The sequence below is a fragment of the Leucopleurus acutus genome, assembly GCF_964270905.1.
Source record: "Leucopleurus acutus genome assembly, chromosome: 13".
Lineage (NCBI taxonomy): Eukaryota > Metazoa > Chordata > Mammalia > Artiodactyla > Delphinidae > Leucopleurus > Leucopleurus acutus.
The window spans coordinates 27,954,601-27,982,046 of NC_139155.1; the positions used below are offsets into that span (position 1 = coordinate 27,954,601).

Consider the following 27,446-nt stretch of genomic DNA (forward strand, 5'->3'; position numbering starts at 1 on the left):
ATGTGAAAATGTCAAGTGTGGATCCAGTCTAGACAGAGCTGGGGCTGTGGGCTCGTAGAACAAGGCTGGCGTGGGAACTGGGGTGAGGTCTTATTCTTGCCTTCACAATCCATTATTATTGCTTAAGAGAAGGCTTAAGGGCACAACCATTGTAATGACTTTGACTTTAGGTTTTTCATGCCTGAAAATGGCAGTTTCCATATCCTTTGCTGAGGTATCCCTGACACCTTTCCAGCTGCTTCCTCAGATGACGACATACTTACTTTTGAATAGCTAACAGCTACATTTATTTCACTGTTGTCTGCTTTCAGTGAAAAAAAAAATTGTATTGTTCAAACACATATGCTTTTTTGTTTATGTGGCCTGGTCTTGAAAAATCTTGATGTGTCTGCCTTAATTCCTTTAGTTTGTGAAGCACTTGATAAACTCAAAGTACATTATCTCATTTGGTCCTTCCAATATCCCCATTTTATAGTCTAGTAAGGAGGGATTGAGCTACTTAGCTCCAAGTCACATAGCTTGTGTGTGGTAGAACCAGGGCTCACACCCAAGTGTGGCGTTAAAGCCTGCGTATGTCCCATTTAGAACTGTAGGGAAGTAGGCTGACTGGCAAAAAGTTAGATTTGGTTCTTATCCTCAAACAAGAGAAGCTGTGTGGTCGAGTGGTTTCAGAGTACAGAGCCACAGTTTCTTGTCCTGTAAAATGAAGATAATAATTATACTTATGTCATAGGATTGTTACAAGAGTTAAACAAAATGTTCCATGCAAAATAATTGGTATGCTATTTGGAACACAGCAAACATTCACTGTATATTGGCCCGAATTATTAATATTAATTAACAATAAGCAATCCATATTTGCAGACAAGGTGAGTTTGATCCATTTAGTTTTACCTCTTCTAGTAAAAGAGATGGAAAAGAAAGATCAAGGTTGAGAACAGAGGGAGGTAAAATGAAGTCCTCGGTCTTTATCCCAAGTCTTCTGTTGCCATATAGCTTTTAATAAATAATGGAGATTTGAATAATATTGTTGGTTGAGAGTTCAGATCTTTCATTGTGGTTGGAGGAAGTGATAAGGAGAACTCCTTTTCCTTGTGTCTTATTTTCTCCAGCTGTAAACGTGGAACTAGCTCCTGTCTCACTGTGTTTATATGGAGCATACTGTGGTCCTTTAATGCAAAGTATAGTACATTAACACATCCCATGGCCAGTCTTCAAACAAACTCAACCTTTGTGTGTAATGCAAAGTCAGTGCCTTCTCCCCATTCTAATGGGGCTCTCTGGGCTTCCAAAGGGCACCAATGCCAATTTGCATTTTTTACTCAAAATTGGAGGTTATAAAATAAAATGCAAACCATGGAGAGTCTTCCCTGGCCTCTTCTCCTTTGCATTTACTAACAGTCATTCTTTCCTTCCCCATTCTGCTGTGTTCTCTAGTTTCACATGCAAGTATCCTGCTTTCCTCAAGGCAGGAGCCATGATTGTTCTATCATCTTTTGTAATTTCTATGGCAGCAGTTCTCAAATGGCATTACAGTCCTTGGAAGAGTGTAAGAAGTGGAGACTCCCCCACCCAAGGTTCAGAATCAGCAGGTCTGGGGTGAGAACTGGGGGACTGCCCGTTTACCAAGCTGCTTGGGTGATTCTGGCACAGGTGGTCCTTGGAGCCCACATCTAGAGAAACTGAAACCGTGTAGCAGATGCCATGATAGGATGGACGTGAGGTGCAGCACAGAACTGGATGTGGGGACACTCTGGTGGTAGCACCATAATTCTGATGGTGGCTTTGGAGGCTGCAGGTATCTTTTGCTTCCCCTCTGCCTTCTCCTTCTGCCTAGTGGCCACATGGTAGAAAAGGTCTCTGGAAACAAGTTCTCAGAGGCCCCTGCAACATAAGCCTCAGGGCTGGGCAGGAAGGAGGAGTACATGTGCCTGGATTGAGGGAGACCAGACCTGAGTGTTAGGGGTGGGTTTGGGGAGCTGGCGGCAGTGGAGTTATCCTCCACCAGGCAGCCCACGGAGATTTCCTTCTCTGAACCCACACCACCACCTGGTCTGGACTGGCCGCTGGCATCACAGCAAGACTGTTTTTATTATTCTTTGGATCACACATCTCCTGGATGCGGCACACATGTGCTCATTGCTGGACCTGGCAAAATTTTTGTCTTAAAGAAATTTAAGTGGCTTTATTTATTTTTTCAATTAATTTATTTATTTGGCTGCATTGGGTCTTAGTTGCGGCACCCAGGATCTTCGCTGCAGTGTGCAGCCTTCTCTCTAGCTGCGGGCATGAGGGCTCCAGAGTGCGTGGGCTCAGTAGTTGTGGTGCACGGGCTCAGTAGTTGCGGCACATGGGCTTAGTTGCCCCACGGCATGTGGGATCTTAGTTCCCTGAACAGGGATTGAACCTGCGTCCCTTGCATTGAAAGGTGGATTCTTAACCACTGGACCACCAGGGAAGTCCCTTAAGTGGCTTTATGATTAAAATACTAATCCACTGATTAAAACTTGAATGCAGGGCTTCCCTGGTGGCGCAGTGATTGGGAGTCCGCCTGCCGATGCAGGGGACACGGGTTCGTGCCCCGGTACGGGAGGATCCCACATGCCGCGGAGCGGCTGGGCCCGTGAGCCATGGCCACTGAGCCTGCGCGTCCGGAGCCTGTGCTCCGCAACGGGAGAGGCCACAGCAGTGAGAGGCCCGCGTACCGCAAAAATATAAAAAAAAAAAAAATTAAAAAAAAAAAAAACTTGAATGCAAAAAAACCCCAACCAACCAAACAAACAAAAAACTTGAATGCTATTTACCTCTTTATAATTTGAGCATTATTAAACCTTACATTCTGGGTCTTTGGGAGGTTGCTGTGTGGTTGGATCTGCCCCTCCTTCTTTTTCATCTCCCTGCCTCACCGGGGACTCCAAGACCGGATCAATTTTCAAGGCTTATCTACCTCTGTTCCTTCTAGTGACTGCCTCCCTCCCATTATTCTTCTGACTCCTAATCAATTTTTTTGGGGCTTTTAATTTTTTGAGGTGTAATTTACATAAGATGAAGCACACAGATCGAGTTTTGAAAACTGCATATTCCTGTACAACTCACACCCCTATGGAAAGATCTTGATTGGATGTGTTTCCATCATTCCAGGAAGTTCCCTCATGGCTCTTCCCAGTCCACCCTCAATTTCTCCCCTGACTCAGGCAGTCACTGTTCTTACTTCTTTTACCATAGAAGTAAGTCCTAGAACTGCTTTCCTGTCCTAGAACTTCATATAAACGGGATCATGCAGTAAATACTTTTTGCATCTAGCATCTTTCATTAGCATAATGTTTTTGAGATTCATCCATGTTGTTTCAGTGTCAGTAGTTCTTTCCTTTTTATTGCTGTGTAGTATTCCATTGTATGAATATACCACACATTGTTTATCATCCATCGACTGTTAGGCGTTGGGCTGTTTCCAGTTTGGGGCTATTGTGAGTAAAAGTCCTATGAACCTTCTTGTAGAGGTCTTTTTGTGGACATATGTTTTTCTTTCACTTGGATAAATGTTTTGGAGTAGAACTTTGGGTCATATGATATGTGCATGTTTAGCTTTTTGAGAAATTCCCATTTTTTTCAAAATGATTGTACCATTTTCACACTCCCAGAATAAGAGTTCTGATAGTTCAACATCCTTGCCTACATTCAGTGTTGACTTTTTAATTTCAGCTGTTCTAGTGGGCATGAAGTAGATAATCATTGTGACTTTAATTTGAATTTCCCTGTCATGTTAAGCAACTTTTCATGAGTTTTTTGGCCAAAGAAATATCTTCTATGAAGTGTTTATGAAGTTCAAGTATTATGCCCAGTTTTTATTGGGTTGCTTATATTTTTATTAATTTGAAGTTCTTTATATGTTCTGGTTACAAGTCCTTTGACAGACATATGTATTGTGAATATCTTCTCCCAGCATGTGGCTTGCCATTTAATTTTCTTAATAATCTCCTTTGATGAGCAGAGGTTTTTAATTTTGATGAAGTCCAGTTTTTCAGTTTTTTCTTTAGCAGTTCGTATTTTTTGTGTCCTCTCTAGGAAATCTTTTCCTGCCTCAAGGCCTCAAAGGTATTTGCCTATACTAATAAACCAAAACTTTATATTTTGGTTTTGCATCTGAGTCTGTGACCCATCGCACATTAATTGTGTGTGCTTTGTGTGCAGTGGGAGCAGTGGGGGCAGTGAGCAAAGACTCTTCTCTCCCCAGCTTTATGCAGTTGTCCCAGGACCACTTGTGGAAAAGACTGTCATTTCTCCCACTGAGTGGCTTTGACACCTTTTGGAAAGTCAATTGACATGTGAGTCTATTCCTAGGTTGTATTCTGTTCCATTGATCTACTTGTCTGTCCTCAGATCAGTACTGTACTGTTTTGATTACTATAACTTCCCTGCAAGTTTTGAAGTCAGGTGGTATGTAAAAAAACTGTTTGTTCTAGGTCCTTTAATTCCATATAAATTTTAGGCTAACTGGCAAATTTCTACAGAAAAGACTTTTGGGATTTTCATGGGATTGTGTTGAATCTGTAGATCAATTTGGAGAAAATTGATGTTTTAACAATATTTACTCTTTCAATCGACAAACATGGTCTACCTTTATTTTCATTTCTTTCAGCAAAATGTTGTAATTTTCAGTGAAGAAATCTTGTATTGTATAATCTTTTAAGCATTTATTCCTGAATTTATTTAAGCATTTATTCCTGAATATTTTATATCCTGAATATTTTATTCCTGAATAAATATTTATATCCTGAATATTTAATATTCCTGAATATTTTATATCCTTAATGCCATTTAAATGATTTTGCTACTGGTATATAGAAATATAATTGATTTCTGTGTATTGACTTTGTGCCCTGCAATGCTGTTACATTTATTAGTTCTAGTCATTTTGGGGAGTAAATTTCTGTGAATACAATCATGTTGTCTGAAAATAAAGGCAGTTTTACTATTTCCTTTCCAACAAGTATGTTCTTTATCTTTTTCTTGCTTTATTTCCTCCTTGTTAGGAGGAAAGTATTCAGTCTTTTCACCATTAAGTTGTTAGCTCTAGGTTTCTGTAGATGTCCTTTGTCAGACTGAGGACATTGATAATTTGTGTTTTTTCTTTCTGTCTCTCTTGTTTTTTGATCAACCCAGCTATAGGTTTTCCGATTTTATTAAGCTTTTCAAGGGACTAACTTTTGGTTTCATTAATTTTCTTTATTGTTTGTCCATTTATCTTTTTTAAAAAAATTAATTTATTTTTATTTATTTGGCTGCGCTGGGTCTTGGTTGTGGCACATGGGATCTTTGTTGCAGCATGTGAGATCTTTAGTTGTGGTATGTGGAATCTTTAGTTGTGGCATGCGGAATCTTTAGCTGTGTCATGCGAACTCTTAGTTGTGTCATGTGGGATCTAGTTCCCTGACCAGGGATCGAACCCGGGCCCCCTGCATTGGGAGCATGAAGCCTTAGCCACTGGACCACCAGGGAAGTCCCTGTTTGGCCATTTCTATTGTATTTCATTGTGTTCTACTATTTTTATTTCCTTTCTTCTAGTTACTGCAAATTTAAATTTGTTCTTCTTTTTGTAGTTCCATAAAGTGAAAGCTTAGGTCGTTAATTTTAAAAACTTTTTTTCTTGTCTAATATTAGCATTTGGAGCTACAAGTTTCCCTATACGAAGATTTTCCCTAGAGGAAAATTCCCTGTAGAAAAAGCACTGTTTTTCTGCATCTCATAAATTTTGATATGTTGTTTTCTTCACTGTCAGTTGGTTTGAAATGTCTTCTGATTTCTCGTGTGAATTCCAGTCACTTTAAAAGATTCAATTTAAATCTTACGTCTTCTCTTTTCTGATGACTCTAGCCTATTTTCCTCTTTTCCACCTCATTCATTATATATTTTCTCTGTATACTTTTATACTCTGTTTTAGTCTCTCATTTTTTTTTATGCATACACATTTGTTTTATGTGTGTGTCTTTTACTGACTCCCAAAATGAATGATAGTCTCTTTGATTACAGGAACTCCATCATATGCTGACTCTGTAAACTTTTTAGTACCTTGTCTGTAGTTGGCATACAATTAACAGACATTTCTTAAGCACCATTAATGTAGGAGCTATTGTGGATGATAAAGGTTGGGTATAATCCAGATACGCTTTAACTAATTTTTAAAAGATATTAACTAACGACACAAAATAATATATAATAAAAACCAAATGTGAGGAGATGTCATTAAACACTCCAGGTTCTCTGAAGAGGAAGAGGAGACTGTAGGACAAATTATTTGAGGAGGATTTCAGAGAGGACTTGGGATTTGAAGTGGCCCTGAAACAGAGGTGGGATTTAAGTGAAGATGGAGGAAATGCCATTCCCACTGTGGGAAAATCATGTGCAATGGTCCTGAGGTATAAATGTACACTGCCCATTTGGAGGATGGGGAGAGACCAGCATGGGAAAACGAGGGGACAGAAGTGAGGGCTACTGTGAAGCAGGATATGGAGTTATGTGTTTGGCATACTCTTTTTTTTTTTTTTTTTGCGGTACACGGGCCTCTCACTGTTGTGGCCTCTCCCATTGCGGAGCACAGGCTCCGGACGCGCGGGCTCAGCGGCTATGGCTCACGGGCCCAGCCGCCCCGCGGCATGTGGGATCTTCCCGGACCGGGGCACGAACCCGTGTCCCCTGCATCGGCAGGCGGACTCTCAACCACTGCGCCACCAGGGAAGCCCTGGCATACTCATTTTTGGTGGCAAATCTGCTGTGCCACCTTGGTGCTCACACAGTTTTCTTTCCTGCTTGGCCCTCTTATTCTGCATCTGCCACTCAGAGCTTCTCAGCAGTGCTTTCTGAGTAGCATGGGAAGGACTTTCCAGGCCAAATCCCCTGCCTCTTGGCACTTGGACTTAGGCACTCTTTGTTGCCTCTTGGCACTTGGACTTAGGCACTCTTTGTTTTCTCTTGGAGATTTTCTTTCTTGGTTGCCTCTGGAGTCCAGTCACTCCTCTGAAGCAGCAGTTGTGGTTTTTCAAGGCTGGTGGCCAGGAGGAGGCCTGGTGATTTGGTTTGTTTCCAGGAAATCTTGTTCTAGCTCCACCCTCCCTGCCCAGTTCAAAGAGTGTCCACACCCTTAATTAAGAAAAAGGAAACCACCTTTTCCAAATGAATATCAAAAAACAGAGAACCTAAGTGTACTTCTCTGGGAAGATCAAAGCACTTCCGTCCACAAACCAATATTGACATTGACCCTTTGTACCCGTTCATTCACTCAGGAGCCTTTGTTTTCATCGTTCTCTTCTAATGCATCTGGCTGGGAACACAATAGACATTTACATCCCACAGAATTTTACTGTAGACCTTTGGTTTGCATAATCTTAAACTAAATGTTTTGGATGTGTGTGTGTGTGTGTGCAGGACTGGTCTGAGACTTGGGAGAAGCTGCAGGCTCTTGCAGTAGTGTTGGGCCAACAAGGCTACTCACAAGGTGGGTAACAAACAGCAAATTCAGAAGCTGGACAGTCTGAGAGTCCAGAAGAGGGAGCATTAGGGCTACTCAGGAAAGGCTTCCAGAAACCTCGGGGGTGGAGGGACTGAATTTAGATTCAGGAGGGGATAATGTAAGCATCGTCTTAGAGTTGCCACTGAGCACTGCATTTCAGGGGGGCAGTTAGAAGCCTACCCCGCTGAGACAGAAGGGCGTGTGTGGAGGGGGTGGGTGGAGAAATGAAGCTTTGGTGGAGGCTATTTCTCTAGGCTTCCCGAGGCCGAAATCTATCCTCAAACAGTAGCCAGAGCCCGTAGAATTAAATGTATTTCTAACTAAGATTTATTTGTATGCCCATGTGTAAAATTTATTATACTTATAATAATCCACTTTTTAAAATGCAGTGTGAGTTATGGCTAGTTAAGTTTCTGAGGTTGAAATCAGCCTCAAGCCTTGGTCCTGCTGGGTCTCTCTGGGACCCCTGTCTGCTCAGCCAGGCCATGAGGAGTGGCAGCAAATGGAAGAGAGAAATTCTGCTTCTCTAGTGTCCAGGGCTGGGCAGAGAGGTATCTTCAGGGGGTCCCACCCCCACCCAGTGGCACAGAAGAACCTTCTTCAGCAGATGGAGTGTAGGGAGGCTAGGCTGGGGCTGGGTCAGTTCAAAGCTCTCCAGGGCCCCGCAGCCTAACCAACCTCCCTAAGGGACTGGAGTCTGGATCAGACCACCTATTATATGCATTTGGAGGGTAGAAACCAGGAAACCAGCCGCATTAGGGGACACTTTAGGGGTATTCTTTAAAGCTCCTGATTTGTTGGTTTGGGGAGCTGAGGGGACTTTGATTTTTAAAATATACTGCATCCGGGACTACTGCTTTGGGAGACTCAGGCAGCTTCCTCCAACTCCAGAGCATGTAGTAGAATAAAATAGGAATAAATGGCTGCTTAAAATTTTAAAAAATTCCTTTCCCCCAAAGTGGGGCCAGCCCGTCGGGGCCTGCTGGCTGCTGGGCTTAGCTTCCTGCTACAGTGGGAAGCCGGCCTCCCTCTCGCAATGCTGGGGCGTGGCTCAACAGTGCCCTCGACCCTCACACCAGGCTTCTTGGCTTTGGGAAGAGATGTCAGGGTCAAGCTCTGTGACAGGTGTGAGGACACAGTGAACACTGTGTATCCCTGGTTAAAATGGACCTGTGGTGTAACTGAGTTTCCCCCCCGTGGGATAGAGGGTCACTCAGCAGAAGGCTGGAAGGGGGCTCAGTTCCTGCTCCCTGCCTGGCCTGATCAGGGCATGTGGGGACCCAGGGAGGGGCCCCAAGCCCAGCCAGCTCCCTCGTCCATGTGCCTCTCAGTCCTTTGTCACTTCCTTCCTGTTTCGTGGCCCTATGGTTTCATAATTTTAAAAACTCTTCCATAGCTACATGCACTCTGAACTTCTTCTATTTTGTCCTTTTTGGTCACATGTGCCTTGGAGGTAAGTGTTTCAGCAACTCCCCATGGCCAGCTTCCCTGTGCCCTGCCCTGTCCACGCTTCAGGCCTCGGGGCTGCCGTCACCGCACTCCCCGTCTCACACAGTGTTGTTTTTCTCACCAGAGTTCAGACATCCTCAGCAGCATTGGCTATGAGACCATCATCCAGCATCTGAACAATGGCCGCAAGAACTGCAAAGAGTTTGAAGACTTTTTAAAAGAAAGGTACATGTTGTTTCTCTCTGAAGACAGAGGGTGGACAAAACACTCCCACACAGACAAGGACAGTTTACTGGTTTTGTTTGTTTTTAATGGTCCACAAAACCCTCTGCTGTAAAGTTATGGAACGATCGATCCCCAAGAAGTAAATGATATCTTTGTCCTAAAGCTTTTAGGAAGCTGTTCAAGAGATAAGATTTATGAATGAAACAGCAAACAAAATATAATAAAATACTAAGTTTTGTGATACGTATGATACTGAAAGACCTCACGGGAGAGGAGAGCTTGGGACGACTGGCAAAAACGGAGGGCCAGCGTCATGGAGGAGGAGATCTTGAAGTGTCCCTTAACTCGAGGAAGAGATGGCTTTGGTCTGTGGAGGAACACCCAGGTGTCTATGGGAGGGCGGCAAGCAGGGCCTGTGCAGTGACAGGGAGGCAGAGCCTGGCTCAGAGACCACTGAGCTGCGGTGGTGGGAAAGATGCAGGGGCCAGTAGTGGTGCTCCGCAGGGTGGTGGGCTTGGTGGCCTGGGGGGATCTGGCATGCTTTAGAGGATTCCCTCCGCTCCCCTTCTCTTCCCTTCCTTTCCTTTTTTTTTTTTTTTGCGGTACGCAGGCCTCTCACTGTTGTGGCCTCTCCCGTTGCGGAGCACAGGCTCCGGACGTGCAGGCTCAGCAGCCGTGGCTCATGGGCCCTGCCGCTCCGCGGCATGTGGGATCCTCCCAGACCGGGACACGAACCCGTGTCCCCTGCATCGGCAGGCGGACTCTCAACCACTGCGCCACCAGCGAAGCCCAAAATGCATCCTTTTTTACAACTAGAGTCAGTTTCAGGTGTGTTTCACTCTACATTATCAGGAGTGGGCAAAAATTTAGAAATAGAATCCAAGAGTAGAGGCCCAAGAAAACACAGGATTCTTGCTCAAGCTGTGGTAGTGAGGGGAAGGTAATGTATAAGATCAGAAGGGCAGAAAAGAGAATTCGCGCGCATGGTTTCAGAGCAAGTAGATAGGTTGCCCACAGTACCAGGAGCCAGGTAAACCCAAATGACACAACAGCCGTGCAAATTACCTCGGCCAAAAAAAAGGAGGGAGAGAAGAAGGGAGAGAGGGAGGAAGGAAGATATGAAGTCAAAAAGAGCAAAAGAACCAGGGCCCCAAACTCAAGAACAGATAGACAAAGCCACTCCAAAATCTGGGTAACTGATCCCAAGTAGAAAATTTACCAAAAGGGAATAATAAAAGTATTCAGAGAGAGCATCCAGGAAAAATTTCATGGAATGTAGAAGAACTAAATAGATCTGAAGGACACACACTATAAACCAGGAAACATTGATACACAGTAATCAATATTGATTATGATTATTTAAGAGTCAACATTAACATTCATCCTGGTTAAGTTATTTAGTTAAAGAAAGAATACTTCAAGTATCTAGGAAAGAAATGAACCAAGTTTTTGAAATAGGAATGAGCAGCAGGGAATCTGGATGGCCTTGGGTTTCTCTTCAATGACGGAAGCCAATGGAGAAAGTTCAGCAGAGTTCTGAGGGAAAGTTTAAGAACATTCATTACACCAGCGAGGTTGTCATTCAGATATAAAGGCCACACCATCATCAAAAAGTCTACAAATAATAAATGTTGGAGAGGGTGTGGAGAAAAGGGAACCCTCCTACACTGTTGGTAAGGATGTAAATTGGTGCAGCCACTGTGGAGAACAGTATGGGGGTTCCTCAAAAAACTAAAAATTGAGTTACCGTATGATCCAGCAGTCCCATTCTGGAGCATATATCTGGAAGAGACGAAGACTCTAATTTGAAAAGATACATGCACCCCAGGGTTCATTGCAGCACTATTTACAAGAGCCAAGACATGGAAGCAACCTAAATGTCCATCAACAGATGAATGGATAAAGAACCTGTGGGACATATATACAATGGAACACTACTCAGTCGTAGAAAAGAATAAAATAATGCCATTTGCGGCAACATGGATCAACCTAGAGATTATCATACTAAGTGAAGTAAGACAGAGAAAGACAAATATCCTATGATAACACTTACAGGTGGAATCTAGAAAAGATAAAAATAAACTTATTTACAAAACAGAAACAGACTCACAGACGTAGAAAACAAACTTATTACGGTTACCAAAGGAGAAAGGTGGGGGGAGGATAAATTAGGTGTGTGAGGTTAACAGATACATACTACTATATATAAAATAGATAAACAACAAGTACCTACTGTATAGCACTGGGAACTATATTCGATATCTTGTAATAACCTGTAATGGAAAAGAAACTGAAAAATAACATATATAGATATATGTATATGTATAACTGAATCACTTTGCTGTACGCCTGAAAGTAACACAACCTGGTAAATCAACTATACTTCAATAAAAAGTAAAAAATAATAATTTCAAATGTGAAGGCCACAGGTAAATGGTTTCAAATATTGAAAGAACTCAGGAAATACTGATGCCCTCCTTTCTGAGCCATTTTGGCAAAAGGTCACAAAGTGATGAAATTCAGCCAAAAGATCACAAAGTGAAGAAATGAACCAAAATACAAATCTTAGGGATGGAAAAGCTATGGTAATAGGACTGGTGGTGAGCATCACATCCATTTTAATAAATAGACTACACAACTGGGGAAATTACGATTGGAGAACAGTGTGTGTTATAGACACAAATGAAGTAAAAATAATGTAAACATTATCAAGGAGGAGGTGGAAGTACGATAGTGCTAATCATCTCATCCTTTCACGGGCGGGCTGTCAAACATCTGAAACTGTCAAAAACTGAAATAGGTCATTAAAATATTTTAATGTCTCAATCCCCTTAATTATTTTCATAAACTCCTTTTTAGCTTTAGAAGGATGTTTTAGGAATTAATTTTTCCTGTGGCAAAGAAACAATTATTTGAAATTCAGCAATTCCTTCAGCTTCCTTTCAGTTTTCTTTTCTTCTGTGAAATTTAAATAAAATCAGGCTTAATACTTTATTTTTAAATAGCATGTAGAATATAGTCTCATTCTTTTAAAATTACTCATGCCTGTCTGTCCATCCTTCCTGCCTGCATATCTGCATAAAGAAATGTCCATTACAATCATCACCTGGTGTTAATACTAATTATTTTTAGTTGGTGGAATTTTGGACAGTTTGTTGCTTTCTTCTATGTATTTTTCTTTCTCCTTATTTTTGAATAATGAGCATGTATCATTTTAATAAAATGGATAAGGTCATTATTTAGAAAGGACAGATGAGAGTGGGAGAAACTTTATAACATGTAAGAATAAGTATTGATATTCATAATAAAGAACTTCTACAAAATAATAGGAAAAAGGCAAAACACTCAGTTAAAAAATTGCGATAGGGCTTCCCTGGTGGCGCAGTGGTTGAGAGTCCACCTGCTGATGCAGGGGACGCGGGTTTGTGCCCCTGTCCAGGAGGATCCCACATGCCGCAGAGCGGCTGGGCCCGTGAGCCATGGCCACTGAGTCTGCGTGTCCGGAGCCTGTGCTCCGCAACGGGAGAGGCCACAACAGTGAGAGGCCCGCGTAGAGAAAAAAAAAAAAAAAAATTGGGATGATATGAGTAGGTAACTCATAGAAGAATATATACCAATGTCCAATAAATATATAAAATGCATAATCACACTAGAACTCAAGGAAAAGCAAATTAAAATGAGAGTTTTTTTTAACCTCTGTCACTAAAGACTGGTAATAATTAAAAAGGAATTATAATATCCAGTGTGGGGGAGGGTTTCTGGGAATGGGACTCTTACACACTTTTGGTGGGAATATAAATTGAGAAGGCTCTTTTGGAGGGCGATTTGGCACTGTTTTCCAAAATTTAAAACACATATTCCTCTGATCTAGTAAATCCACTTTCTCAGAAGTCCTAGCCTAGAGAAACATTCACAGAGATGCCCATGAATATCTGTCTGAGGATGTTCATTTAGCTGTTTTTGGCAGTAATGAAAAAACAAATAGGTGACCCTGAACTGTGGAAAACTCCATATTATGAACACGGTGGTTAGCATGTACTGATAAGGAAAGATCTATATGATGTATTTATTACTAGGTGAAAAACACAACAGCAAATAATAGAATGATCTCAATTATGTAACCATAAAGAGTTGTGTATTTGTGAGATATAGTTATGTAAATGCAGGAAAAGGACTGGAAAGGTACATACCAAGCTTAGCAGTGGCTCCCTCTGGGGAGAGGAGTGGGACTGGGGGATAGCGTGAAGGGGGACTTTTTGTGTTTTATTCCATATGACTTTGTGTTGTGTGAATCTTTTGCAGTGAGAATGTATTCATAATATACTTTTTTTTTTTAATTTGAAGAAAGTGGGGTAGATGAGCTTAAAGGGTTTAGATAAGGCTGGGGCTGGGACACAAAGTGGAGATGGTGACAGAGGGCCATGAGGCTAGGGGAAGGGGGCAAGTGAGGGATGTTTTGTGCTTTACACAGACCTGTGCCACACCGAGTAACAAGCAGATGTTCTTGTGAGACATGCCAACTTCAGGGTTTATATTCTGAAATTCCCCTCTCTTTGGTATGGTTTAGCTGTGTATTTGAATTGACTATGAATGAGGAACTCTATAGGTTGGTTAAAGGATACTCTTAGAGAAGATGGGAGGGGTGGGCCTTAGGATTGCAGCATTTCGTGGAAATATCTTTTACTCCACTTAAAAAAGGTATATTTTATATCTATATAGATTTATATAGATTATTTATATAAATTATGGATCATAGTTTTGAAAATTATTCTGTAATGTGCCAGCCAGTATTGGTCAAGGGGCCATGCTTGGTCTGGCTTTAATATTCAAGCTAGAGACTTTTTGCTGGAGAAGAACACCTTAGAGATGAAGGCCACTGTTCTTTTACAGTTCCTCCTGGTTCTGTAGAGGGGAGTTTCACATTTTAGAGAATTGTGTCATATCTGAGCTTCTAGTGTCAAGGGTACAGTTTTGCCTTCAAGGGAAGTGCCATGTGTCTGAAATAAGAATCAGCCCTGAGAAGGACTCATAACCCTCTTTTATGTTCCTTTTAGGGCATCAATTGAAGAGAAATATGGCAAAGATCTGCTCGGCCTCTCTAGGAAGAAGCCATGTGGACAGTCTGAGACCAAGTAGGTGCCACATTTCTTTCTGGTTTCTAGGTTGGCTGATACCACTCAGGAGGCCCCATCACTTCAGCAGGCAGAGCTGGCCAGTAGGGTGAAGTGTGTTGGGTGAAAAAAAATTTTTAATTTTTTTTTTATTTCCAGTTGTGAAAAATATATAGAAAAATAGAAAGAAAGCTGAAATGAATTATGAAGCCATAACCCATTAATATTTTCTAAATTTTCCTTGAAGACCTTTCCTATGTATACTTTTTATAGGTAGAATTATACATAATTTTATGCTAGAAGTTTAATAGAGAGGGTATTCTTGTTTTATTTATATGTATATATATATGTGTGTGTGTGTGTGTGTGTATAAAACACACCCATAGTTTGTGATAGCTACAAGAGACTCTCTTTGCACTATTTCATAGTTCTCATCACTAGTGTGAGATTTCTTTACCACAATTATTTATTCTTCCATCATTCATTGAAAACTCTGAGGATACAGAGATGGCCAGACATGGTGCCTACTTTAGGAACACACTCCCTCGTATACAGGGCTGGCTTCATGGGCAGTCGTATAGGATCTCACACGTAGATAGGCTTCATAATTGGTTTAATGCTCTTTGCTGTCACTATTTGAAATTCTTAGTGATTTATAAACAAGGGGTCCTACATTTTCATTTTGCAGTGGGCCTCACAAATTATGTAGCCAGTCCTACTCACATGGAAATTTCTAAATTCCTTCTCTAACATAGCATACTGAGGGAGACTAGGGGGAAATTGTTTAGGCAGACCTTTGAAGATTTCTGCAGATGTAATCACACCTCATGCTGACATGCACACTGCTTTGGCTGTGCTGTAGACAGCTGCAGAGACACCCTGAGGTCTGTGTCCCCTCAGAGGTAGTACAGGGAGCAGACAAGACATTGCCCTTCCCCTTCTCTTCTCTTGATCCTAAGATGCGCACACACACACACACACACACACACACACACTCACTTATCCCAGACTACAAAGTACTGGATTATTGAGGAGGAGGAAAACATTGGGAGATATTTAAAATATTAACAGTTACATAAACCTTAAAAACTTGTTACCCTCAGACATAGGACATTAGTACAAGGAGAATTTGTTTGTTGATTATATTCTATATATTTTTGATGTTTTAAATGAAAAAATTGAAAACACACTGAAAAGTAAAAAGACAAACGTAATGAATGACTCTGAATCCATCACCCAGATTTAACAATTATTCATACTTGTCATATTTTCGTAATGTAGTTTTTTGGTGAATTTAAACCTGGAGTCAGCTATTTTTCCACATATTTCTCCAGGTTTTCCTTTCATGATTAATCATATTTAGAGATGAAACTGAGTTCTAGAGTTGGTCATTGTCACAGAGGTGTCACTGTTTCTAGGCTGTTTCAGGGGACAGATTTTAAAAGCCTGAGTTCATATTGATATCTCCAATTCTAATTAACTTTACAGTTCACTTAACTTCTTTCATTTTATATTTATTTCCTCTTGCACTGAAAAATCTTGGTTCCTGACAATATTAGCAGAATTATTTGCTTTATATGACAATATATAGTAAAATGTTTCAAAATAATAATATTAAACTGCTACTAACAATAAAACTTCTGAATGAAACTTAACATTTCTTTGCAGTTCTTTTTGCAGTTCTTCTTGACCTTATATCCCACTAAAAACACTGTGTTCTAAGGTCATATAAAATACTATTATCTGTGTGATTATGTAAACAGTTTTATATATAGTTAAGTTTGTTTGTTTTAAATTTTAAGGATTATTTTCTTTTCCTGCTTGGTTTAGTTTCTTTTTTGAATATGTAAAACATTTCTATGTTCGAGGTCAGAATTGCATAGTATTAGGTAGGTTTCACTGTTATTCAAGGAGGGTTTAGATACTTTCAAGGAAGATTAGTGGGTCAGTTGATCCAAAAACTTGTTTATTCATAAAGAAGCATAAGCCATTTGGGAAGATATCCAAAAAAATTTTAGGTGATGTGATGGAAAATAGCCATATTCTCTCACATAGTACTTCTTGAAAAATATATTTGGCAGAATGAGTCTGATCCAAAGCGATATTTCTTGCACATTTGACTTAAACTTGGTAAATTCATTAAGAGACTATAGTGCCATTCTCTTCTGTGACGAAAGCCCGTCAGTTTTCCTTCTAAGAATTCCTCAGAGAGGAAGGTGCAACAGGATATGAGACCTGGGGACTGTGTTTCCAAGGTGGAAGTGAAAGGCCATTCAGGTACTTCTGTTTTTGTCACCTCCAGGGTGACCTTTAGGAAGGTGCCCTAGATGAGAGTGCACGACTTTGTTTGTCCAGGGACTAAATAGGATTTTTTCACCTCATCGACCACTTTGAGAGACTTCAGCTTTCTGATGGGCCCTGTTAGGGTTTAAGGCCAAAGTGCTTGTTAAAAGGTGGCAGAATATTTTCTTTTCCCACAGTTAAGGAGAACACCAGGGAGAAGAGGGCATGGACGTTGAGAGAACACCATCCCCAAGGTTCAGATTCTATCCTCAGATTGTCGTCAGTTTTGGACATGGGAAACAGCAATAAAGTGATGGTGTGGGACAACAAAGCTGATGACAAACTAAAGGGAGTTTGGGGCTTCTATCTTAGTGGCGTTTTAGGCAGTCACTTAGGGTAGGAGAAAAATTTTAGACCCTGAACAGACTTTATCTCTAAGTCACTTTCCAACTCCACAGCTCACTATGGGGAAGACTTCTAGTTGTATCTGCAGCCATAGCCATCTTTCTCCCTCACTAATTCCAGTCATAAGTCTGCTCCCCAGTGGGGCTCATTCATCCTTCTGGGCCACTTGTGCATTTGTTTGGATATGGACACTTTTCTAGTGCATTGCATTCCTTGAAAAATTGTATCATAAGATGGATAAAGTGTATGGAGACTGTGCAGTTATGTTTTTCTGCTTAGTGTGTTTGTAATAACTGGGAATGTTTATGTGAGAAAAGGCAGGGAGAAATAAGAACGCTTTGTTTTGGGACAAATAAACAGTGAGAAAAATGAGGTGTAGCTAAAAGAAGGGGCCAGCTGGAAGATACAAGGGTTATTAGTTTGCAAAATAGCAGAACTTTCCACCTACATATGTACATATAGAATATGATCCATGATCCCATGCTGTTGTGGCTAGGGGCTGGGGGACCATGACTTCACTAAGTCCCATTCCTTCTTGAGTGGCTGGAGTGAGCCCAGTGAGATATGCTTCCATGAAGGCGGCAGTGAGCAAGAAAATCCCCAGGGCCACTTCACCTTAAAAGGAGGCTTATTTTTTTTTAATTTATTTTTTTTTGTGTGATACGTGAGCCTCTCACTGTTGCGGCCTATCCCGTTGCGGAGCACAGGCTCCAGACGCGCAGGCTCAGCGGCCATGGCTCACGGGCCCAGCCACTCCGCGGCATGTGGGATCTTCCCGGACCGGGGCACGAACCTATGTCCCCTGCATTGGCAGGCGGACTCTCAACCACTGCACCACCGGGGAAGCCCTAAAAGGAGGCTTATTAAGGAAGTGTAGGATGGGGGTGAACTAAAACCATGGGCAAGGGCGAGCTATAAGGGAGGAGGAGCCATGGGTTATGAGGGAAAGGAGCGGGGAGACGGAGAGAAGGTATGAAAAATGAGTTTGATCTTCTCCACAGAAACTGTGAGGTAAGAAATGTGTCTTGTTTTAAGCTGCTAAATTTGTGGTAGTTTGTTCATCAGCGGTGGAACACTAAATCAATGTGTTTAATGTCTGTCTCCTCTGTTAAGACTCTTAAGTCTGGGACAATATCTGTCTTGTACTGTTGAATCACCAACATCTAATGCAATGCCTTGGCCCATAGTTTATGTGCAGTAAGTATGTGTTGATTGAAGAATGGATGAAAAAGGAGGTGATCAGGAGCCACAGTTTGAATCCTTCCTTTATGTATTCATATTTCTAATTACCATACTTTAAAGAATGACTGGTATTCTTATGAGAAAGGGACCATAACTCCCATATTATTGTTGGGAGAAATGAAGCATAAAGAATTTTGGCATCTGGCTCCACCCAGGTAGACAGTGAAGCATTTATGATGCTTGTGCCTGGGACTGAAAGGGTAAGAGAGAGGAAACTGGACTGAAGAAGTCTTGATCTTTTGGTGTCTTCTCAAGCTCCCAGGCAAAGATCAGACCATAGGCTATCAGTTAAGATGTGGGCTGGGAGAAACACACAATGGCATTATAATAAGGTTATACAGCCAATTTCCAGAACCGAAATTATATATGTGCTTTTTTTTTAAGCACCCTGAAGCGGGCCCTTGACGTCTTCAAGCTACGTAAGTGATTCTTTAAAAATGTATTTGCTGTCTTTGGCAAGCTCTGTGTCTGTCGTCAAAGGTGCGTTTTAATTTGAACAGCAATCTCATACTGGGTGAAAAAAAAAAAATCAGAGCAACTCCTAAGGTGAGGAATAGCCCTTCAGAGTTGAAATGAGCTGGAGAACGGTCCACACTTGCACGTTATGATGTACATTTGACTGACTTAGGGCAGTGGTTCTCACACTGCAAACTCAGGGTGAGGCCCTGGCACTGATCTTCCAGGGGTCCTGTCCAGTTCTAGTATTCCCTGGGCCTGTTACTCAGAATTTAAGACTTTAAGTCCTTCTGTTCTTCATGCTTCCAAGCTAAGGACTTTAATGTGGCACAGTATGTGCTTAACATGTTTCTGTAGCTAGTTGAGTGTTTCTAGACATCTTTCCGTTTCAGTTCATGCAGATCTGTCTCACTCTTACATTTAAAATATTTTTATTCTACAAAATGCCACATTTCCTCCAGAAAGGTGATACTGATTTTTTCCCCACCAACAATGCTGTTTTTCCCCATGCTTGCCAATACCAAGAATTTTTACACTTTAAAAATTTTACCAAACTGAAAGGTAAAAAGTGATAGTTTTCAGGGTTTTAAAGCTTTGTGTTTTTTCAGTAGTTTTAAGGCTGAATACATTTTCAAATGTTTACTGGCTATTTGGCCAATCTTTTTAAAAATTTCATGTTTTTAACCCTTTAAAAAATACTGTAGTATATATATTTATTTTGATTTGTGAAAGCCCTTTGTTACATAAATTGCAAATATTTTTTCCAGTTTGTCATGTACTTTCTAACCTTGTTCAAGGTTATTTGACACACACGCAAGTTTAAAATTTTTTCTTAGGTCAGATCTGTCAGTCTTTCTAGCTTTAATGCCATCTTCAGTTTGTTTTCTTAGAACAAGAAAGGTAAGCATTTCGGTTTTTCTATTAAAAAAGTAAGCCATGCTTATTACAAAGAAAATAAAGGGAAAAACACCAATAATCTTTCTATCCAGAGATAAATTTCTTACGGGCTCATGAGATTTTAGAGATGGAAAGAACCTTAGAGTCATGTAATGAGAAATAGGATTGAATTTGAAATTGTATTGGGTTTAGTAATGTGTGCTAGCATGCAAGCTCCATGAGCTTCTCCCTGGCGCTGGGCATGCACTCGGTTAGTAGCAGTTAGTGGTAGGAAGCTAAGCTAAAGGTTTGCCAGCTCGGTCTTGGTGGCCAGGGCAATGCTGGGCACATGGAGGGGCTCAATAAATGTTGGTGACCAAGTGAAGCAGGTTAACTTTACCACTTGCCCTAGCGTTTTGTATGTATTTAAACTTTTTGTATAGTTTCTTTGGTTTGAATTCAGACATGTGTAGATCTTTTTTTTTTTTTTAAATTCTTTTTGCAGAAATAGACAGTGTGGCACAAAGTCACATTCAGCTTGCACAGACTCTAAGAGAAGAGGCCAGGAAGATGGAAGAATTCAGGGAAAAGCAAAAGTTACAGCGAAAAAAGGTTGGGTTTACGTATGTGTTAAGATGTTGCCGTTCTTCCAGCAGAAAATTCCAGGCTTGTTTGTTCATTAAACTCCTTGACCCATTTCCTACCCTCAAGCACCCACACTCTTCTTTTAACCTTTGAGATTATTTACTGGGAACCATACGGGCACTCAGTCTAGATGGTGATGCCTCTGTGCCCATTTGCACGTTAGGGCAGTTCTTTTTTAATTGCTGTAAGAGTCAGGGATCCAGACTGCTTTCCTCTTCTTTTTATATCTGCTGCCACTGTTTAAACTATGACTGGAAAGGGGAACCCCTCTGTCTTCATAAAGGTCTAGCATGTGCTACCAAGGTGGTAGGTTCTCAGACCACACTCCTCCTCCTGGACAAGGCAGTAAGGGGAGGATAAGAAGTGGAGGGGACCCATGTTCTCCCTGGAGACCATAATGTCGTCCAACCACCCTATTTTACAAATAGGGAAACTGAGGCCCTGGGAAATTCAAGTCTTTTTGGCCTCAAAGCAGATGTTTACAGGCTCTTTTTCATTTATAGGGTTTATTCTGGCAATTATATGGAAGGAGATGGGAGTGAACAAGAGTTAATAAAACTGGTAAACATTTGGGAAGTTACAGGCATCAAGAAAAGAAGTCCAGATTTATATTAAAGTGTTCCTTAGACTAGACCACTGTTCTGACTTCCTTCTGTTTTGTTCCTTAAAGACTTGTACATTCAGGTTGGCCTGGCAGCCAGATAGGGCCCTTCCAGAACTTTTACATTTAATTAATTAACTATTTAAATTTGTTGGCCACACCAGAAGCACAGAGTCTTAACCTCTGGACTGCCAACCTCTGGACTGGTCTCCAGGGTTGGAATGAACTTCACGTGGGGGATAAGCTCTTCCCTATTTGGCATCCAAACATTCCCACCCAGATCTCTCCATACAGCTCTGCATGGACTTTTTGGACGTCTTTCTTCATCTTGGCCCTTTAGTGTCTGGAAGTCTGCAGTGTGTATTCAGTAAACAGCTGGCTCTACCCCTACCTCAATCTCAGCAACTTTGCCTGTGGTTCTAAATCAGAGTCTAATTCCAGCTTCCTTGGTGGCCACTTGGCATTCAGAGTGGGTGGCACTATCTTAAGAGCCTGACTGCCTTACATATATTGTCATTTCATGAGCCGCTCTTAACTGCTATACCTCTTATAGGAAGGAAGGGTAGAAACCAACAGTTAAGGAACATCATGTCAGGTGTTTTCACACAAACTCAAGCTTCATGTATGAGGTTTGAGGGGGTGCATCTGACCTAAAGTACTTTTCAGAGCAAAAATAATATGTATATTACACCCATCTACTGGACAGTCAAACTCGTTTTGGCTGACATTGCCAGCCCTGCCTGCCTCTCCAAAGGATTTACAATTTTTCAGAAGCAAAATGCCTTAGACAACCAGAGTCTCTGCACACATGATTTCCCCTAAGAGGAGAAGAGGGTCATTTCCTCACATTCTTAAGTGCCCTCGGTTGCCTTAGTTATTTCAGGGAGAGTTTTGTTAATTTTGCAAGGCTTCTGAAACTTCCCTTCCTAGCAGGTTACAAAGACCAAGTTCTCACAGCTAGAAGAACTGTTCTGAATTCTCTTAAGCAACAGAGGCGCCTGGGCTCCTTCCACCACTGTCACCCAAATTCCCTATATTGTGTGCTCTCAAGAGCAGGAAAATACCTTCTGAGCTTTCTTTGCAGAGTCCGAAGTTCATTAATAAATTTGTAATTACTTGTGTCGCAATGAACTCTGGGTTGTTCCACTTCTGTATTGATACCTTTTTTTTTTAAAAAAGCAAACTTTTGCAGAAAATGTGTTAGTGTTAACTTCTCATTTTCACTGGTCAAACCCTGCATGCGCTGGTCTCTCACTTCTTGGAAATTAAGCCATTTCCAGGAAATCCATCAGTTAGTTTCTTTTAGCAAACTGGGACGGGGGAGGTACAGATGGAATGGCTGGTAGAAGTTTTGGTGAACTCACTTACAGAACTACTGTTTTCTGAGGGTGGTAACCAATGCGGCCATGGCCATCTCTCCCACACAGCATAGAGCATGGCTAGAGAGACTGACGTGACAATAATCATGACAAAGTGTGATGAGCCTTAAAAGGTAGGGAAGTGAAGGTGCCAGCTGAACATGAAGTGGGGACACTTAACCTAATTTATAGGTCTGGGGAGGCCTTCTGGAAGCAGCGACCTTGAAGCTAAAGCCAGCAGAGTGAAAGGCAGTGTGGGTGAGGGCAGAGAGAGAGGAGTCTCTCACCCCTGGAGGTTGGCAGGCAGAGAGGGATCTTCGGAGCCACTCTCAGGAGGCTTGACATTTTAGGTGCTGGAGTTCCTTCCCAGCCCAGAACATCCTAAGCCTGACAAAGGCAGCATGTGGTCAGTCATCCTCTCCTTTGGTGCCCATATTAAGATAGGGACGATCACAGCAGAATGTTCTGCCTGTGTCGAGAGCAGTCTCCAAAGGGAACCTCTTTGGTCACGCAGGTTTTCACTTCCAGTTTTCAGAGTACAGTCTGAATGTATGTAGACAAACAGACCACTCAGCAGCTCTGTCAGTAATTTACTGCAGGGTCACTTGGGTCATTTATAAATCTCTTCTTCCTTTTCCCCTCCCTCTTGCTTCTCCCCACTTGATAGCATAGAGGATTGTGTTTTTGCACTGTTTTGTGTTATTGATAACAAAACATAATCAAATTTCTACTGGAGTTGGTCTAAGCAGAAAGAATGAATCCTAGAAGGAAAACTCCCCCAAGGAGTCCTGAAAGAGGGGACCTCCCTGGCAGTCCAGTGGTTAAGACTCTGCACTTCCACTGCAGGGGACACGGGTTTGATCCCTGGTTGGGAAACTAAGATCCCACGTACTGCATGGTGCGGTCAAAAAAAAAGGAGTCCTGAAAGAGAACTTGTGACTTTCTGGGGTCACCATGAATAGACCACCCTACAAGTGAGTATGGACATGAGGAGACTTAAATCAAGGTGGTATAGCAGACAGAGCTGGACTGGGTGTCACTGAGTGGCCTTGAGCAATATCACCTCATGGGCCCTGGGGATCATACCTGTCAGATGAGAGCTGGACTGCTGCTTTCTAAGATCCTGCCGACATACAAGTGCCAGGAATCTTTGAAGGCAGAGAGAAGAATGGTATGAAGTAGAACTTTGTAGACACGCGAGAGGTGCTTGAAGCAGGTGTTACGTAGAACTTGGAGATAAGGAGGCCTGGCTTGGGCCATAAACTATAAATTAATAGCAGCTCCCAAACAGGAAGAATGGCAGTGTGTATATTCAGAGTAGAAAGGACCACGGATGGACCGACATTGCTAATTGATCTGCTCTGTGGAGCCTGGGAAAATCAGGGTTTATTATTATGAATAAACCCTGCCCCTCCTGGCAGAGGCACATAGATGCTCACGTGAGCCACACAGCTCCCTGTCTTTGATGGCAGGGAGCTGCCCATGAGTCTTTCCCTGTCAGGTCACGTTGGAGCCCTGTCTGTTCTCCACGTCCTTGGAGCCTCCTTGGGACCATTAGCTACCTCCTGGTCCCTCAATTTCATCTGGGCTGGAAGATGGCTGTTCTGTTCCCTGAGGGGCCCTTGGGGCTCCCCCAAGGGAGTTTCGTGTATTCCACATAGTTCATATTTGAAGTGAGACCATCCCAAACCTTCCATCCAGATATCTTGAAAATCCATCCATGTTTGTGTGCTATGGTAACAGACAAAATCTTAGTTTTCCAGAAGAAAGAGAAATCTTTTAATATCATTTTCAACATTATTTTGGATTATATAATTTTGTATAAGAGCAATGCCATAGCTCATTTTGAATTATTGCATTTCTTGGCCTTTTGGTTTTAAAGAGCTATCATAAGCATAATGATAGTTTTGGATAATGATTAGGAACAAGGGCACAGGAGTCTGGCTGTGCCCAAATCTCAACTCTGCTACTTGTTGAGAGTATTACCTTGGGTGAGTTAATCCATCTCAGTTTACTGTCAAGAAAATGGGGATGAGTACTCACAGTTGTTGTGATGCATGAAGGTTGCTTAGCACATAATAGTGCTTAATAAATGGGAGCTACTATTATGTCTGAGAGCTACATTTTTATTATTAGCTCCATTATTTTGACTAATAAAAGTATTAACATCATAGCCACAACAAAGAAGTTGCTCCCAAGTGAACTTGAAGAGTAGCTTACCTTTCCTGGATTAGATGGGGTAAAGAGTAGGGGAACAGCTTCTTTTAGCTGTCCCACAAGCATTTCTTCCCTTCATACTGCTTGGGCTCCTTGCTGGTGAAGGACGTGCCATTGACAGATGCCACAGAAGTGAATGTTTCTGAGTCTTTAACTGTGCTGACATAGGCTTACAGAATAAAGACCCCTTTTAAAATATAAATGGTGCTTTAACAAAGTTTTAAAATCTAAGTTCCTTGATTCCAGATTTACTGATGAGGATACTCTAAGATGATCAGTGATTCTCAATAGTGGCTAGTGGCCACCCAGGCTCAAAGGTGGGCAAATTGTTCAGCTTTTCTGTGCTGCAGTCTCCTTACTTGTGAAATGGGAGTAATAATAAATAGCACATCTACCCTCTGGGTTGTGTGAGGACTAATTGAGATAAGCCACGTTGAACACTGAGCCCTCAAGATAAGCTGGTGTTAACAATTGGTTTTGATTATTAATAGTGCCTGTTCTCTCTGCACAGACGGAGCTTATAATGGATGCTGCCCATAAACAAAAGAGCTTACAATTCAAGAAAACCATGGATGTGAGTCTCACTATGTTGCCTTTTTTTTTTTTTTTGTAATGGTGATATTTTCTGATATCCTGTGCTATGTATCAACATATTCCTGAAAATAACATTAGTGAGGTGTTTTAGGGAAAACAGCCTTTGGTGGTTTGACTTTCTATTTAAGGCCTTGGAAAGGTTGAGGATGAAATCAGACAGAAGAAATACAATGATGTTATCTTTCTGGCAACCTGGGAAGGTATAGCAAGTCAACTTAAATATTTCAGACCAGGACATGTATACTTTATGATGTCTTTTATCTTGTTGGGTTTGAGCTTCTTCCCTGTTAAGACTGTTTTGAATCTTCTTCCCTGTTAAGACTGTTTTGAATCTTGATTTCTTACCTATTTTTATTGAGTTTTAAGATATCTGCAAATAGTAAAAGCCTCCTTTACTTTAAGTAATTTATTTTAAAAATGCTTAACAAGATAGAACTAAGAGAAGTTGCTGGGGACCTTACTCTAGCTTTTCATGAATCTCTTAAAAATGAAACTTTGTTACTGGAACATCTGTGACTCCATCTTTGTACAGAAGTATCATCATGATATTCTATGACTATGACATCATATCTGGTAACTTGGTCAAAAAAGAAAATGTCACCAATGTTGATGGCGTATGCAGTCTGTTCTGCATTTTTTATTCTTTGATGCAGAGCACCTGAAAAGCGATTGATAAATAGGGAATGATGTCAGTGTAATGCAGAAATGGTGTTGGTTGATATATGATTACTCCCAGAACTTTTATGTTTTGAGCAATCTGGGGAAAGCTCTCTCACAATTAAAGAGAAAGCCTTATTGAAATATAATTTTCCTATTTCCTCTACCTACATTTAGAGCCATAACAGTGTTAAAATTTTTCCTTCAACTGTCAAAAGTAATTTAGAAAACTCAGAAGAGAAAGGAAGACTATTGTATTTACGGATTTTTTGCTTGGTGTGTGTTTTTTCTTGTGCTGTTCTAAGGTTTCTTCTTTTATAATTTTCTTTTGCTTGGAGAACTTCTTTAGCCATTCTTCAGGGTAGGTCTGCTAGTGATAACTACTCTTAGTTTTCCTTTAGTGATTTCCTCTTCATTCTTAAAGGATATCTTCACTGGGTATAGGATTGTGTGTTGACAGTTCTTTTCTTTCAGTACTTGAAAAATGTTGTGCCACTTCCTCGTGGCCTCCATAGTTTCGGATAAGAAAGCTGCTGTAATTCAAACTGATTTTCTCTTATGGATAAGGTGTCATTTCTGCTTTAAGATATGATATTTTCTTTTTTTAGTTCTCAGAAGTTCACCTCTGTGTCTTGTCATGGATTTCTTTGGCTTTATCTTGTTAGGGGTTTGATCAGCTTCTGGAATCTGTAGGTTTATATCTTTTGCCAAATTTGGAAAGTTTTCAGCTATTCTTTCTTTCTTTTTCTTAAACTTTTTATTTTATATTGGAGTATAGCCAATTAACAATGTTGGGATAGTTTCAGGTGTACAGCAAAGGGACTCAGCCATACATATACATGTATCCATTCTTCCCCAAGCTCCCCTCCCATCCAGGCTGCCACATAACATTGAGCAGAGTTCCCTGTGCTATACAGTAGGTCCTTGTTGGTTATCCATTTTATTTTCTTAAAAAATATTTATTTATTTAGGCTGCACCAGGTCTTGGTTGCAGCACGTGGAATCTTCATTGCAGCATGCGGGATCTTTAGTTGTGGCATGTGGACTCTTAGTTGCAGCATGCATGTGGGATCTAGTTCCCCAACCAGGGATTGAACCCAGGCCCCCTGCATTGGGAGCGAGGAGTCTTACCCCCTGGACCACCAGGGAAGTCCCAGTTATCCATTTTAAATATAGCAGTGTGTTCATGTTGATCCCAAACTCCCTAACTATCCTTCCCCCCGGTAACCATAAATTCATTCTCTAAGTCTGTGAGTCTGTTTCTGTTTTGTAAATAAGTTCATTTGTATCATTTCTTTTTAGATTCCGCATGTAAGGGATATCATATAATATTTATCTTTCTCTGTCTGACTTACTTCACTTAGTATGACAATCTCTAGGTCCATCCATGTTGCTGCAAATGGCATTATTTCATTCTTTTCATCAGTCATTATTTCTTCAAGTACTTTTTCAGCCCACCTTTCTCTCCTAGGAGTCCAAGGACATGAATGTTAGATCTTTTGTTATGGTGCCAAAGGTTCATGAGGTCCTGTTCATTTTTTTTTCAGCCTATTTGCTCTCTGTTTTTCAGACCAGGTAAATTCTATTGTACTATCTTCCAGTTCACCAATTCTTTCTTCTATCTCTTCCATTCATACATCCATCCTTTCATTTAGTATATTTTTCAGTTCTAAAATTTCCATTTGGTTCTTGTTTATATCTTCTGTTTCTTTGCTGAGATTTTCTTTTTCTTTGCTAAGACTATCTATTTTTTCATGTTTCAAGTCTGTTTGCAAATGTTTATTGAATATTTTTATGATGGCTGCCTTAAAATCTTTGTC

General features: G+C 41.1%; 1 protein-coding gene across 1 annotated transcript in view; it reads left to right on the plus strand.

Annotated features, from left to right (window-relative positions):
* PSTPIP2 (proline-serine-threonine phosphatase interacting protein 2) overlaps nucleotides 1–27,446 on the plus strand; it is an 81,855-nt gene that overhangs the window by 42,469 nt on the left and 11,940 nt on the right. Inside the window, exons 2-6 of the mRNA XM_082852705.1 lie at nucleotides 9,081–9,181; nucleotides 14,236–14,313; nucleotides 18,607–18,641; nucleotides 20,060–20,166; nucleotides 24,887–24,949. Of these exons, the coding sequence (XP_082708831.1) occupies nucleotides 9,081–9,181; nucleotides 14,236–14,313; nucleotides 18,607–18,641; nucleotides 20,060–20,166; nucleotides 24,887–24,949 (384 nt within the window). The remainder of the gene's footprint in view (nucleotides 1–9,080; nucleotides 9,182–14,235; nucleotides 14,314–18,606; nucleotides 18,642–20,059; nucleotides 20,167–24,886; nucleotides 24,950–27,446) is intronic.